Here is a 16,850-nt window from a genome sequence, read left to right as displayed (position 1 = left end):
TTACTGTGGGAGGGTATTTATTAATTTATTTATTATTTTTTAATATCACAGGCAGAGGATAAAATCATTATAATACTTAAATTTTCTTAGAATATCCTCCTCATAAGCCTGCAGTGGTTGCCAAGTGAGATAAAAGTTAGATAGGAAACTAAGGATGTTTTTTAACTTACTTTCCCTAATCACCAGCCACAGGTGCTGTGAGTCATGAAGCAGGGAAAAGGGAGCAGCTCATGGTGGAGGGAACACAGGGCTTCACCGGGGAAATGTCTGGAAGTGCTGAAGGAGCAAGTTTGGTGTGGTGGATAGTGAGAGAAAAATGAGTTGGAGGGAAAAAGAAAAAAAAAAGGAGAGGACTGTGGTTCAGGGAGAAACAGAGGAGCTGTGAATGCAGGAGGAAGGGAGGAACACATTGCCAGTGGAAATAAACAGTAGGTGACACAGTTCAGGATCCAGTAGACAATGTGGTGGGCAGGACAGTGTTAGCAAAGGATGGAGAACATGATGGAGCTCAGCCCGTGGCTCTGGGACTAGACACAGCCTGCCATGAGCATTTATCTGGCCTTGGGCCTGTTTCTTGCCACAATTTTTCCCAGGCACAGCTGAGTGAGTAGGCAGTACCAGCAGTCCTGGGAAGCTGCAGGTCTATCGTGTGCCTACACTGCGCACATTTGGTGGAACCAGGCACACATCGTGCAGGTGAGCAGGCATCCCACGCTTCTCAAAGTCTGCACTGCAGCAGCATCTGATCTTGGGTTATAAACTGCAGCCAGGCTGATTCTCCATAGGGTAACTTAGCCATTTATCATCTGTAAAATTAATTTCCTTGCTGAGAAACAGTCTTGATCAATTGGAGTCAAAACACTTTCTACTGAATTAATGGAGCTCTATGTATTTTATTTCTTTTCTGCTAGCAAATTATCATTAGTGGAAAAACCAGCACCCTATGCATTACTTTTGTAAACCTGATAACTACCAACAAGTCCTGAACTAAGTTCTTACCTTCCTAAGAAGGTTAAGAATACTTCTTTTATTGTACAGATTTAAAAAGAAGCTTTTTTAGCAGTTTAAATTGTAGTCCCCTCATAAATGAAAATAAGAAACTGCACTTGAAAAAAAATACAGCACCTGAACCTTAACTGATAACTGTGCTGTTGCTATTTGAGATTCATTATGCAGAATATGAGAGTGTAGACCTACAATATCCCTTCATGACAGTACAGAGGAGCACAGAAATGAGGGAGCTTCCAGAGAGTTCAGCTGTTCTCCAAAGGCTTGTATTGCTCTGTAAAATGAGATGTCTCCTACCTCCATTCTCTGCTGTTAAAAGGTCACCTCTATCCTCCCCATTTATTGTTCCCTTTAAGGGACAATCTTCCAAAATTCAGAAAGACAGTTCAGAAAGCTGCCCTGTGTGAGCCACCTGTGGTTTAGTGATCTGATTAATTAGTTCATGATTGAAGATAAAAGTGAGCTCCTCAAGCCATTTGAGTGTTTTTGAAAGTATTACCTCAGATCCTAACTGTATGCCATCATTTCATGTGGTGCACAGGAAGGTACTGAAACACAGTTTCTGCCACTTTGCTCCATTGTTTTTATAAAGTATGAGTGGACAGAAGCTGTGCTGATGGAGATTCTTTCCAGTCTCTGCTGGCAGCCTGCAGGAGAACACGGTGGCCCATGTTTTTTTCCAGTCAGCTATGAGACTGACCTTACACTTAATGGCTCAGCCATGAGTGGGTAATGAAAATGCTCCTAAAATATACCCATGATTGCATCTTTAAAACCCTTCTCTGCCAGAATTCTATATTTGTTTCAGAATCATTTAGTATTGTGATTTAAATGTTATAATTTCCCATTTGTTGTCCTGAACACAGCTAGCTCAGAACTTCATTAATACCATTTTAAAGCACTCTGATTTTGCTGATGTTGCTGGCTCAAGATCCAGCCTGAGGCTCTTAAAAATGGTCCTTCCAACAGCAAGTGATTGATGACAGGATAGGAGGAAATGAGTAAGAAGCCAAGAGAGGAGGTAGAAGAGCTGAGAACGTGATGAAAAGTTAGAAAACCAGTGTCCCTGTGCCCAGGTCAGGCTGTGCCAACACTGATTCTGCACATGGGTGAAGCGCTTGGGTTGTCACACAGCAGTTTTCCTCTACGGCTACATGGGGCAAATTCTTCTCCATAGATAAAGGGTAATTTTAGTTATTACTTCTCATATTTTATCTTCACATGAACTTGAGACAGTTGGATTCTCTTTATATACAACAACAGGGATTCTCGGCAGCTGTACACTGGGAAAAAACTATACTGATTTTCACAAACTGTGCCAGTTTACTCTAGCTGAAGATTTAGCCCAACATTAGTAATTCAGGAGTCACTAAGCAATTGAACAAGACTCAAATCTGTAGTCATTTTCCACTGCCATATTAAACATTCAATACTGAACTTAATGGAGAATTTAATTATAAATGCTGAATTTATCCCCTATATGTAACTTCAGTACATTCCTCTTGTTCACATACAGCAAACCAAACAATTATTTTTGTTTCTGTCCCCTTTAATATCAGTGGGACTGCTCACCAACTGATTGTGTAAGCAATCCAGTAACAAGTTGTAGTCTCTGAGTTTGTGACCAACATAGTCGAAATAAGTGACCTGCCCTGGGAGCCAAGGTGATCTGGACATGCCTCTCCCTTAAGAGCTGTTGAAAATCTCCTACTGAAATGAAACAAGGAAACAAAATAAAAGCCTAAAATACATTAAAATTCACAACACCTGCAATCACTTACTGTGATTGCAAAGAGGTGCAATCTGAATATATGCTGTGACTCTGAAGAACATAAGCAAAACATCTTCCTTTTCCACTCTGCAGCCCCTTAGTCTGGGCTTCTTATGTTGGACCATGTGCATTTCCCATCTCAGCTGACTGATTTACATTAGGACAGAAATCCTGTTTTGAAGGTGTAAAATATTTTTTAAAATTGTAATATATAATTTTAAGGTTTTTTTCAGAATGTTTCTCCCTCATCACAGCTGGAACTGTCTGAGGGCAGAAGTGAAGGAAATGTCACAGAGCCTTGTGAAGGCAGGCAAGAAGGAGAGGGGCTGAGAACAGGCTTTTTTGAGCTTCAACAGGGCTTTCATTCAGAAAGTTTTCCGCCAAAATTCTTGGAGGGGAGAAACAAGGGCCTGACATCAGTCACGCCACTGCTTCATCCCAGTGAAAAATGGGAACTTCCTCTGCTGACCATTGCCATTGAGATCACTTAGAAACTGAGGGCAGCATGGCAATTTAAATGTGAAATTGATAGTTTTTCTCAAAGGAAAACCTGAGAGTTTCCTTGCAGAGACAATGCAGAAAGGATGACACTAACAGAACTACAGTTAAAGGAAAAAATCCCCAGCCCGTTTCAGGCTTTAAATGCCTAAAGTGTTAGTGCTGAAAAAAAACAAAGAAGCAAAGGACATGCAGGCATCTGTTTTCTAACTTGTTCCCACCTTGCTGGTAGTTGGCATTGATAGTTCATATCTATTCCTAGTTATCAGTTTGATCAGTTTAATCTGCAACAACTCCATAGGCTTCTGATTTTCCAAGGTAGAACAGTACCTGTATGTCCCCTTACCTTTGTCATTACCAGCCCTGTTCCACTGGTAGAAGTCAGGAGCATGGGAATGTGGCTCAGTGCCAGTGCATGACATGTTACAGGTGAAGGCTATTCAAATAATATTAATTATTTTGCACTTGTACTAGAAGCCAGCAGAGGATCATGTTGACAGGCAACTTGCCAGCACCCCAAGCCCACTCATTTCACAGCTGTGGGACTCTCATCTTCCACTGTCAACCTGCACAGCCTGCTGCCAGAAGCCTTAAGGCAAAATTTAAGTTTGAATACTGGAAAAGAGCAAAAAATGGGCATTTTTGTTTCTAGAAGCAGAGTATTGCATATGAATTAAATGTGTGGGATTTGAAAAGTGGATGAAGCCTTTCCTTTACTTAGGGAAATCACTTGAGAATTCCTGGGAAATCCTCTCACCCAACTGTGGCTGTCAAAAATTTCTCCAAGGCACCAAGGCTTCCTCAGCAGTAGATGAAGAGACAGGCATCTCAACATCATCCTTTGTTAATATTGGTATCAAGGCCCACCATTTGGAGGACCTATCTTTTCCCATTTACCTCAGCGAGGTCTGAACAGACAGACAAAGCTTGGGGCATAATTTAGGGGTGTAAATATTGAGGTGAGGTGAATCCCCCCACTTTAGGTACATATAGAAAGAGTAACCAGAATGTATGAAGAGGCAGGGTCCCTAGAGCTAAGAATAGCATACAAGGCTCAGAAGCTGTTACTTGTGAATTAAATAGCTATATACAAACCTGCACAAATTTATTAATACATAAGCATTTGGGGATTTCCAGTTAAACCAGTTATATAGTGCAATAAGCCCCCTTCCTCTTCAATGCAAATTATTTTAGTAGGTGCAGTTACACTATACTAAATTAATGTTTGCACTGGTTATTTATTTATTAAACCTTGAATCCATAAGTTAATGTTTAAGTTATGAATTAATTATGGCATATTATGGGAGATAAATTTTCCCATAGAAATCTGCTGGCACACATGGGATCATGTCATTTAACATCACCAGAAGGCTATCTATCACATGCCATTTCTCTTTATCTCCCTGCTTCTCTGATATATATTGTATTTGCATGCACACCTGCACATAAATAGATACCCATATGCCTACCACATTAAGAACTGGACAACGATTTGAAGTGGAAAGTACATAAAATAAGTCTGTTAATAATTTAATACGTTTTTAAAACATATAGTGATAGATCTGCATGAAGTGGGGCATTACCATAATACTCTGAGATTATTCAATGAGTTTAAGCAACTTCACTATAAACCTATAGCATTTCATGATTCTGAGGCATTGGATTAGGTTTCATTTCAATATTAAACTCTGTTACATCACCCACAGCAAATACCACCAGTAAAAATAGCTGTAGTAGAAATAGTAGAACTTTCTAAAGTAGAAATTTATCACCAGCCTGGGACCCTTGAAATATTGACATGAATATGTGAGATTTAAGGAAAAACTTTGAATTTTAAAATAATGTTGAAATGGAAAATTAAAATGGAAGACTCGCTGTCCTTCTTAGCTAGGAGATAAGGGGATCTTTGCAGCTCTCCCCCCAAGCTCTTTGCATGCAGGCCTCCTATTACAGGGCTGTGCCAAATGGTTATGGGCAGCACACTGCAAGAAGCATCTTCTTTTCTTGCCAGGATAATTTTGAGGGCAGTAAATGAAATACCTATGGCCAAATCATACTATTAGTTTGTATGCATCCAAACTAACAATAGATTGAAATAGATTGAAAGCAAGAAACACAAATCAATGTTTTTTTAAGTCGCATATGCAGTTCTCTTACATATATCTCTGAAGGGTATGTTGTTAATATGTGTAAGCCAATAGTTTTGGGTTCACAGTAATTGCATACGATTTATTTACAAATCTTCCCCAGCAGTATGTGCCTGTTACCTAAAGCGATGGAGCAGGTCCCGGTCTTATGTCTGTCTCTAAACCTGGGCCAACAGTACATGACATAGCACCCACTGTGGCCTCTGCTCTGTCACTTTGCAATGCGATTCTATGTAGTTTTACTTGAATAACATAAAATAACATATATAATGTTATTTATGTTATTTTCCACGTGAAGAACTCCTGTAAACCTTGCCGTTTTGAAACTCAGTGAGGCAGGCGTCTTAGACAAGCTGAAAAACAAATGGTGGTACGATAAAGGTGAATGTGGACCCAAGGACTCTGGAAGTAAGGTCAGTCGCTACAGTTCGGGACCTAACTATCGTGTTCACAAAGCAGTAGAGGAAGTAATAAACAAAATGACATAGAAATAAAATAAGCAGCTGTAGACACAGAATGAATCAACTTTGGCCCATCTTGATGGCGGTCACACTTTAATTTAAGGAAGCACTATTGCATTTTCAGTGATATAAATCACCAAACATCATCCCACATATTCAGAGCATCTATTGAAGAAATACAAAGCAGATTTTTGGGTTTGGAAGAAGCAGCCTGGATTAGCTGTTTCCTTCCTGCCTGGAGGGTCCCACTGACTGTTTAGGAAGTGCTCTTCACACCTTCTTTAGGAGCTGGCCTATCTCAGCAGTTTTCTGAGAAGAAGAAATGCTAGCAGGAAGGATTGCCTTTCATTGCTGGTCAGGAAGGTGGTGTCTTGTAGTGTTTGGGGATGTTCCTGACTCCTTGAGGGCCAAGGAAAACTTAACTTGAGCGTTGAAGTGAAAGGCTTCAGCAATTAATAGTTTCTACAGTTTCCAGTGTTTATCCTAGTCCATACCCAAACAGGAATCCTGGCAGCTCCAGAGAGCTGACAGCTCCTTCTCTTTATGGGGACACACCCAGAATCGGGTATTTTCTGGTGGCTGGGAAACACCACAGTCAGTGCCAGCCCCGTATTTGAGGAATCTGACATTTCTTCACAGTACCTGACTGCATGCCAGCCTCTGCAGCCACAGCTAAAAGGAGAGAATGACAGGCACTGACTGCTTGCTGCCTGCATGTCTCGAGACTTACCTTGATAAAATTAGTGTGGGAAACAAGCTTTCAACACATTTCTCTTTTTCTGGCAAGTGCTTTGGAAAAAAAGGAGTGAAAACCATCTAAGAGGATGGCAAAGTATCTGTAAATAACAGCTGAGAAAGCCTCAACCCACCACCTACATTAGGGCAGGTCTTTCTCATCCTGCCTCCTCCTGGTTTGCAAGCACCATGTTAGCAATTGCCACCAGAGTCATCTCCAAGATACTCAGGCTCTTCCTAGCCAGCTAAAAAGGCACAGACAAAGCAGAACCCAGCTATAAGCCCCAGTCACCTCTGTACATCCATGGGAACCTTTGCTGTGCTAATCTACTGATTACACAATGAATAGTGCCTCTTTAAATTAAACATCCAAATTTTTTGCAGTCTACGTAAGTTAAAATTTCATAGAGATTACAATCAGAAGTTAAATACTCTCCTTACTTTAGCTAAAGATTATATAGTCTGCATAAGAATAAAGCTTTATAAGTATTTTAAGGCACACGATGTAGCGTATGAAGTCAATCCTGAGAGAGTTCCTTGAGAACTATGCTGAAAAAGCACATGGATTTCAAGTCAAAAAAATGTGATTCATAACCAAGCAGTGAAGTATAGAGAAATGTAGAATAGTTATTTACTACAATGCACCCAAGAAGGTGATTGTAAAATGATGAATATTTAATACTTTGCTAAAGAAAATCCTCACTTTTATCTAAATTATGAAAAATATGTTAAATTGCATAAATTGATATTTAGAAGTATACTGTTACTGAGCTTAGCAGTCCATGGGCATGTTCCAGAACTGTATCCATAGTAAAATAAAACCAAAATATAATAATAGGTAAGAGGCAAATATATCACAATGTGTATGGTACAGTGTGCACTTTCAAAGGAAGTGTTTGTTCAAAGAAAGAACTTAAGCCTCACATGTTATTTTTGCCTGTCATTTAAGTATCAGAAGCTCAGTCTGGATCTTTTAAATTAACAGCAATGCCTATCACAAGTACAATTACAAGTTTTTGTAAAGATCAAGCAGAGTCTTGTCTGATATAAAATGGATTTCTGGATTCCAAGGCTTCTGAAGAGCTTTACATAAATGCAGTTTCGTATCAGTGCTGAAATGTCCCCTAAATAGAGCTAGACATGTCATTGTTTAATTCTCCATGTAATGGAAGTAATGCTTTGCAGTAAGCAAGTCATGACATCCTGATATGTTGGCAATATACATAGAATATATTTTTTTATGCCAACCAGGAAAACTAGTTGCTTAAAATGTATTTTATAGATCCAGATAGGTCAAATTTTGCTAATGTAAACAACTGTCATTAAATTTGAGCTAAACATTGTTACTTGTCTATTTCTAACGTTTTAATGTGTGTTTTGTGCTTCTTGGTATCCATTTTCCAGGGTTAACTGTGTCACTTCTGTTTTCCCAGGACAAGACGAGTGCCTTGAGTCTCAGCAACGTTGCTGGAGTCTTCTACATTCTGGTTGGAGGCTTGGGCTTGGCAATGCTGGTGGCTTTGATAGAGTTCTGTTACAAGTCCAGGGCAGAGGCGAAACGAATGAAGGTGGCAAAGAGTGCACAGACTTTTAACCCAACTTCCTCGCAGAATACCCAGAATTTAGCAACTTATAGAGAAGGTTACAACGTATATGGAACCGAGAGTATTAAAATTTAGGGGTAGGACTTAGGGCCTACTACAGCGAGTGGGTGATGCATCTTGTAACGCAGTGTTGTGACATGTCTGTCTAGTGGTGCTTGCTTCTGAACAGAGCTTTATATTTTGGAAAACTTCAGTGCAAAGTGGTTCAGTTCTTTTGGCTGCAGATGTACAGTATATTATTCTTTGTTGCTAATAGACATCTGCATTGCAAGGAATTTCTAACATGAAAAATTCTAACATTTTGAACAACTCAAAGTTGTCAAATCAGTTGAGACAAGACAACTATTTTAAATAAGAAAGTATATATCCAGAGGGCCAGTTTTTAAGTACTTGATTGGAAAGTCTGTTTTGCAAAAGGTTTGCACTGTACTAGTGACAAATTGCTGCAAGCCTCTATTATTTAATGTTGGCCCTATCTGTAACCAAGATTTAGGATAGGCAACATCACTGAACCATAGTTAACCTAATGGAAGAAAAGGCACTGTTACAAGAAGTCTAAATGTTTTACCTTCTCTCCCTCCTCCCCTCCCTGTGCCTTCACCCTCCCCTTGATACATGTTTTATGCTAATTGTGTGGCTTTTTTTTTTTCTTTTTTTTTCCTCCCCACAATATCCTGCTTCAGGTCAACTTTTACCCACTGTAATAGTCACAAAGAGTCACTAACTAGTGGATAGACCTTGATTATCATCCTCAGCCTTCAGTAACAAGCCCCCTTACCTAGATCAAGACTAGTGTATTTTAGACATTCATGCAGTGATTTTGGAGGCTGAAGCACTGATGCTGCTGAGCTGCATCCTGCATAGCTCCCCTGAGTAGGTGTGCAAGGATGGTTTACTAATGTACTTGCTCTCATCCGTGCAGTGAGTATCTTGCCAACTAATCATTAGACAAATCAACTCCATGACCTTTGGAAATGGCAAGCAGAAGCAAATTGAGCTTCTAAATATAACTTTTTTACGTAGCTCCCAAGCTATGCTGGCTGCTTTATAAGTGAACGTGCAGCTAGCACCCTACCCTGTCAACTAGAGCTCCCTTGCCTTTGCAAATAGCAAGCCACGTCTCCTCTGTTAACAATTATCTTCATCTACGTTTTCCTGAGCCATCCCTATATAGTGGAAGTAGAAAACACAAATTTAGGGAAATGAGATGAAGAATATAATACTTATATTGCCACCTAGAAAAAAGAAAAAGGAAAAAAAAACAAAGCTTGTAGGAAACAACTGGAGATGCACTTATTATTTTTTATTTATTATTTATATAGCGCTGGAGTAGACGGCGCTGTACAGTAGGTGAAGTGTGCCAGACACACAACAGGTCCCTGTCCCGAGGAGCTTACAGCCTAAAGGCACAGCCCGTTCAGTACCGAACCATACAGTACAGAGCAAACACAGAGTGAGCAGAGAATGGTGTTTGAGCATGATAGCTGGAGCGCTGCGAGGAATAGGTGGGTTCTCGGGGCGCGAGGGAGGGGGCTGGCTGGGAAACTGTCCCCTGCACACTGTTCTGTGGGGTTTTCTTCTCTTCTTTGTTCAAGAAAGAGTTACAACCCTGGGTATATTCTAATTGCAACAGAACTGCCAATTTCCCCATGTTAAAAAAAAAAAGTGCTAGCTATGCACTTTGTTCACTAGAGAAAATGTGAGGCATGCTATGTGCCAAGGGGACTCCAAGATTATAGACCAGTGTTCATTACTGTGAATTGGAACGCAGGACTTCCAGATGCTAATATTAATCTCCCAAGTCCACTCCCTTCTGTCAGTAATAAGCATCTTAAAAAGAAGTAATCCTGTGCACGCGATTGTGCAAAATGCAAGTGAAGGGTGCTTTTTTCCTTTAAATTCTTTAGTGAGGTGCTCACAACTGAGAGTGTCCCCAGGCTGGTATAAAAGCAAGAATCCCAGAAAACATATTCCTTATCAAGTTTACAGAGTGCAATGCATTCAAAATACAGTCTTTAAAAAAGCAAACAAAAAATTTAAGCTTTCCTTCAAAGACTGACCTGACCCAAATTGGCTGAGCATGCTAAACTTGGCATGACTTGATAATCCCCACAGTTGCCACCCAGCTCTGTTATTCCATTGCAACAGACACTGATTATACTTGCAGGACTTCTTTTTGTCTTAGTGTTTTCTTATAATAAAAAAAAAGAGCTAACTGAGTTTTGTATTTAAAGGAACAATCATACTTACTGTAAAGTTTGGATTTCTGTGGGACTTGTTCTAACACAGAGATGAATTCCTATTTGAAAATATACTTTAAACAATACCAAAAAAAGATACAAAATTGTTGCATTTTATTTTACTGAAAATTCTTTTTTAGGTCAGTCAAAACTTCTGATAATTAACAATTTAGCGTTCAGATTTCTAAAATTCACCAAAAAATTGCTAGGATTTTGAACAAATATTTACAGACTTCTGAAATTCTTTCTGCTTATTTGGCAGAAAAAAAATATTTTGGCAATATTTACATGAAATAGAGAAATTTCAAGTGAACTTCTTATAAAAATGCTTATGGTAATATGTGGGACACTGCCAAGGCCCAGTCATCCTCTCCTGGCCACACTGGCAGCGAGAGGTGCCTGTGTGCCACACTGCACAGGGGGACTATGCCATCTGTTCATACACATGCTAGTCATAAACCCCTGTTTAGCTGGCAGCATTACAGAGCCCACGATGATGGCTGCACATATTTCTGTGGAAACATGTCTGTCTTACACATTTTGAAAACTTTTATATGTTTTTTGTTTTGTTTTTTTATCCAAGGAGTAAAGAGATCATATTGGAACTAAAACTCGCTAATATGGAAAGATGCCTGGTGGTTCTAACCTGCATGAGTAACCAACACATCTGACTTTTTAAGCTAACATCAATATGTTTTAAACTAATATAAAATAGCTTAAATAACCCTCCTGAAAATTAATATTCATTACCCTGATTTTTATTTTAGTTTCATACAGGCAAACATGAGTTACCTCAGGAAAATTCACCCTGCCTGCAAGGCAGCTGAAAATGAAAATGAAGGACTAGTTTGTAAGTGTGGACTGGTCTATATGATAATGGATTAGTCTGTGGGATAAAGACATTCAGAAGCACTGGCAGGCAGCTGCATCTGCTGAAGAGAGGGAAGAAAGTTTGCTTTAAGGAGGGAACAATCCTTTCCTCCTCCTCTGGGCAATTTTTCCATTAGTATTAAGCCCTCAGTGTACAAGTAGAGCTGATAGTGAGAGCAGAGAGGAGCTTAACATCCTTCTGTCCATCTGCTCCAAGGCAAAGCCCTGCTGAGTTCCTCAACCCAAACCCACAGGCTTTTGAAGGGGTTGTTCCAGTATCCAGCCAGCCTCCACCACCACCTCTCCGTGGCCTTCTCAGTGGGCCATGAAGCTCAGGAACCAGCTTCCAGCTCAGCTGCCTTCTCTTGCTCTCCCATCCCATGCTGTTGTTTATAACTAATGAATGAAACTAATTACAAAACTACAAAAAGCAATGAAAAACATCACTATTACAATTAACTACCAAAAAAGGTGAAGTGCTACAGGATGGCTCAGTAAGTGTGTAATGTACTTATTTTGACTTACATACTTGCAATTTCATAGTCAAGAAAGAAGAATACATTAAAAGTTCATCTTAGATATTTGTGCCAAAGCCACCTCCATGTGATCCAAGTACTAGAGGAGCCTGAACAACAAAAGAACCCACACAGGCTAGGATATTTGTATTACACAGACTGAGGATATCATTTTCCAAAATTCCCTCTTCCCCTCTAGGAACAGAGCAGTCAGTGTTTTCACGTGATTCATTTCACAACTAATCTAATCAAAACTAATGACAAATTTGAAAATACATTATCACTATTAACCATACTGAAAGGAGATTTCACGGCTTGGGTAATATTCACAGTAAATACCGAAACTTTTCCCTCTTATCCCAGCCACTCCTGAAACTGTTTCTGCATCCAGGCCATAAATCTGAAGTTGTAGCAGCACAGTTAAGCAGAGTACTAGCCTGGCTTGTTACCTATAACATAGTTTAAAACAGAGAGCAGATGCCAACCGGTTACTTGGCTTTGTGGCACTGTCCCAAGTACAAGTCTGACCTGCTCCTCCTGGCTTTGTAAGTGTCTCAGTTGTTCTGTGCTGTGTTGCTGAGCTGTTGTTAGTCTTGCACTGAGGACAAGAGTTATTTCCTTGCAGCTTTTCTGTTCTTCTGTGGAAGGCTGCTGAGAAAGTGTTGTTCTCTTTTTTTTATCTCTTTTTATTTATCCCAAATCCCTTTTATTGTCTTTTTGTCCTGAGTGTGTTGTCAATGGCCAGAAAGTTATTTAGATTGAGCTAGCACAGTTAGGTACAACTTGTATATCCCATACAAATCAGAGTCCTCTCACTCAGATTTCCCAGTGGGAAGCTCTGAATGGCCATGAACAGATAGCTGATAGGTGTGCTGGAGAGACTCTGGTAGACAGTGATGACTTTCTGGGAAATTTAACCCGTCTGAAGCAAGCTGTCCCTTTTCCACCCAAGTTTACTTTCTAATCTGGTTTGGACTCTCATCCCTCTCCTTTAGTTTTTTTCTTGCCATTGATCAGAACATGTTCTCTGAACTTCTGCAGTTACCAGTATCCATTTGCAGTGGGACTCAGGACATGCACCATGTGGATCTGTACTGCACTGCTTTGTGTCTGTGCTTTGCAAATGCAGGGATTCTTATTTGCTGCTGGGAAGTAGTTGAAGTTTTTGGTAATGTATAGGCCAGTTCCCCACTTCCTCTTCACCTCTTCTACACTTTTTGTATCTGGGTGTTGTTTTAGATCAAGATATGTTTGGTAACAGTCCCTGTCACAAAGTACAAGGGTGGTAGGGAAAGGTTTCAAAGGGTGTCCTTTACCAAAGCCAAGGTTTTCCAGTGTAAGGGGAATGCCATAATGCCTTCTGTAAGCCGAGGCCTTTTCCTGAATTTGCGTACTTTAGAGGGCTGAAGTGTTTAGGGTAATTGTTTTGGAAAGCTGCTTTTAAATCCAAGCTCTGACTGTGCCACAAAAAGCTGCTGTATTTTTTTGACAACTTTTTGAAAGAGCTACTGATAACAATGCAATATTAGACTGGTGCATTTCCACAGAAGTGCACCAGAAGCAGTGGAAATGTTTGGGAGTTTTAAGGGCTCTTGAGTTTTAAGGGCTCATCCCTATATAATCATATATAAAATAAACTCCACATATGAAACAGCAGCTCAGGATTTCACTGCTACCTCAGCCAGAGAAACTGGGCTCAGAGGGATAAAGTTCAAAACGTAGAGATTATTAATAAAGCAAACAAAGTGACTTTATGATGTTTGTTATCCTTTTGCTCCTATGTGAATGCTCCTATCTCCCTTTCTTCCCAATTACTATTTCAGACTGCATCCCTGCATACCATTTACATAGCTTCTCCTGACTAGAAATCAGATTTTCCCACTAATTAGTATCTTAACATGGTTATCTCTCAAATCTCTTTTAATGTACTATGCTTTGGATGCCTTGCTGAATTTTTTTTCCTTAGACACTTACCTTAATTTTAGTAATCTGGAAATCATTTACTTTAAACTAGTCATCTTGGCTTGTTTTTACATTCGTTTGAGAGAGCCCTATCAGATTTTTAGGTTTAGCTACTAATTTTTTAATGCTGAAGTTAGATGTCATAACTATAAATCTTTTTAAAAATCCAGATTTTTTTCTTGAGTAATTTAATCCCTAAACAAGGTATTTTGTTCTGATTTAGCTGAAACTAAAGATTTTCATGGAACAAAAATTTAAACCATCTTATGGGAAATTTATACATAATGTAAAAAACTGTATAAAACTGCATTTTCTCTCAATAAATTACATTTTCTTTGAAAGTTATCACCTTCTCTAATTGTAGGAAAAGATATATTTATATGAAAGAGATTTGAGGACAGTTCCTGATTTCAGATATTTCCTGATACTAAATATTTCCATTGTGAAAATAAATAATAATTTCTTTAGATTTGAATGATGGAATTGCCAGATAGCTGGTACTCTGTAGTTATTGCAATTTATAGACTAGCTATTGCAATTTATAAACAATTTTCAGTAGTCATATTTAATCCTGGCATTCCTAGTTGAAGGTCAAAGCCTATAAACACCTGTTCATGACTTTATTCACAGATGCTAATACTTTCAGGTTCCAAAAGGTCTTCTCACTGTATATAAATTTAGTTTGAAGCAGTTTAGATGAAGGTATTACGTTTTCAGTTAATTTCATTATCAAATTCAGATTTTATATTTAAATAAATCAGTAACAATTTATTGTAATGAAATTTGCCCTCAGAATTGCTAGTCTTTTTTATCCCCAATAGACTTAAGAGCTTTGTATTATATTTATGGTGATTACTATTTCTATATTTAAAGCTAACACGAAAAAATGCAGATGTCTAAAATTTAATATTTTGGTGTTTGCTGTGTCCTGGTTGGTTGAAGGACAGAAACATTATAACACTTTCCTCTCTTCTGCTTTTTCTCCAAACCTAGCTTACCTTTTCTGAAGCCATAAGAAACAAAGCCAGATTATCCATCACAGGGAGCGTGGGAGAGAACGGACGCGTGTTGACTCCCGACTGCCCGAAGGCCGTGCACACTGGAACTGCAATTAGACAAAGTTCAGGATTGGCTGTTATTGCATCGGACCTACCATAAAAACCAAAAAAATAATTGAGTGCCTTAATCAAACTGTGTTGGTGACTGATGGGAACACAGCACAGACTGTAACGACATGGGAGTGTCATTGATGAACTCATAATTTGGCTGAGAAAGGGAAGTACGTCCAAATGCGCCAGACATCATCAGCAACAATGTGTGCATGAGCTCAGCTCGGAAACCCAAACTCAGATTTTATATCAGGAAAATTCATAATTTAGTTTTGTTGGGGGGAGGGGGCTGGGAAGGGTATATTAACAACAACAAATTTCACTTGAGTGGACTTAAAACTAATAAGACTTGCCAATTTAGCGCATTAAACTGTGAAGAACATGCTCAGAAAGGACACCATTTTTTTGGTATTTGTCTTGACAAAGAGAGAAAAATAGCTATAGAAGTCAATGAACATGCTAACCTGTGTCTCCAGAACATCAATATATACAATGGAAGAATACTCAGCTGTTCAGCTGTAGAAATGAATCACTAAACTGTGATAAAAAAATAATAAATATGTAAATCCTGTGAAAAAAATAAAGAAATTATTTACATTTTCTTTGGAAAAAGAGAAATATTGAAACATGCTTGCTTTTTAACTGATGTAAATTCAGTAGAGGACAACACAATTCTTTTTTCTAACCATCTTAGGGAAAAATCATTGCAATAATTGATATAAAATGCCATCACTGTAATAAAATTCAGAGAATTTTTTTTTATAAAAGTTGTTGGTCATCCTCTTGTTTGCTGTTACCTTCATTCTGTTCCATCATTCCGTGTTCCACAGATTTGCATCTGTCTAATACAAGAAACAAAATGATAAAATGTTTAGAGTACTTCATCAGTCTGCAGTGTAGAATCAAAAGAGACTACGGGTCACTCATGTTACAGATATTATTTATAATCTTGTTCTGTGTAAGAAACTGTGGTTTTTGTACCCACCAAAAAGAATAAAACAACAATTGTTCTTATAATATTGACAGAGCTTGAGTTGTTTTCTGATCATTAGGGATGCCACCTGGAAAATAGAAAAGGGCCGTTCATTTCTTACAACAGGATTCAGGATCTTGTCAGAGTCAGTCTGAGTCCCTGCACATTTCTAAAGTGCTTTTAAGGAACTGAAATAGGGAGGAAGGACTCTGAGCAGCTAAAGAATTAGCATAATTACTCACTAGGTATTTTAGTACTAGTCACTAAACACCTTTGAAGTGTTAGGGAACCATTTAGTGACAGTGTTTGTCCTCTGGGTAGGTCAAGGAACGAGATGCCAGGGAGCACGGAAGTACAAATGACAGTCCTTGAGACTGATGGGATAGATGATGGCTGCAGCCTGCTTGGTGTCCAGGAGCCTCACTTTTCATCCTGCAGCCTATCAATGGCATGCCTGGGAAAGACTAGCAGCCACCATTTGAATAAAAGCCAGATGTCAGCAGGAGCAGGCATGTCTGTAGGTGCAAAGCTGCAGCCAGTGTGTTCTGTGATGGTCATTCTCCTTGGGCTCACAAGGCCTGGCAGTGGTGTCCAAATCCAGAGTAATGCCACCAGTGTAACAGCCACATGCCACTGCCCAGACTGCAAGTGAATTCAGACTTGGAGTAATCACAACTCCTGAGTTTCCCAGGCCCATGAGCCTGGTGCTGGTGCTTCTCTCAGCCCCCAGGGCTCTCCTGGGAAGGAAAGCGTGCCCTGGGTGGAGCCCAAAGCTGCCCAGCAAGGACCAAGCCCCAGCTACTGCCAAAACCAGCAAGCAGACACTGCTGAGCTGATGCTCCTGCTGTCCGGCACAGCCAGCCACAGAGCAGCAAAGCAGGGCTTAGTTTCACTCCAGATATCAACAATAAAAATACGAGTTTCTTGCCTCAAATACTCTATAGAGACCCTTTATAA

General features: G+C 39.4%; 1 protein-coding gene across 2 annotated transcripts in view; it reads left to right on the top strand.

Annotated features, from left to right (window-relative positions):
* Positions 1-15,939, top strand: part of GRIA4 (glutamate ionotropic receptor AMPA type subunit 4) — a 215,392-nt gene extending 199,453 nt beyond the window's left edge. The window contains exons 14-16 of one of the 2 annotated variants that reach the window (XM_041487172.1): positions 5,723-5,837; positions 8,054-8,188; positions 14,805-15,939. In XM_041487172.1, the coding sequence (XP_041343106.1) occupies positions 5,723-5,837; positions 8,054-8,188; positions 14,805-14,969 (415 nt within the window). In that variant the 3' untranslated portion in view covers positions 14,970-15,939. The remainder of the gene's footprint in view (positions 1-5,722; positions 5,838-8,053; positions 8,189-14,804) is intronic. The other variant, XM_041487171.1, reaches the window with a different exon arrangement.
* The last annotated feature ends 911 nt before the right edge of the window (positions 15,940-16,850 follow it).

Source organism: Pyrgilauda ruficollis, unplaced genomic scaffold (assembly GCF_017590135.1).
Source record: "Pyrgilauda ruficollis isolate IOZ18807 unplaced genomic scaffold, ASM1759013v1 scaffold8, whole genome shotgun sequence".
In the NCBI taxonomy this organism is placed as follows: domain Eukaryota; kingdom Metazoa; phylum Chordata; class Aves; order Passeriformes; family Passeridae; genus Pyrgilauda; species Pyrgilauda ruficollis.
Note: the sequence above shows the minus strand (reverse complement) of the source record. Positions and strands in the feature narration are given on the sequence as shown.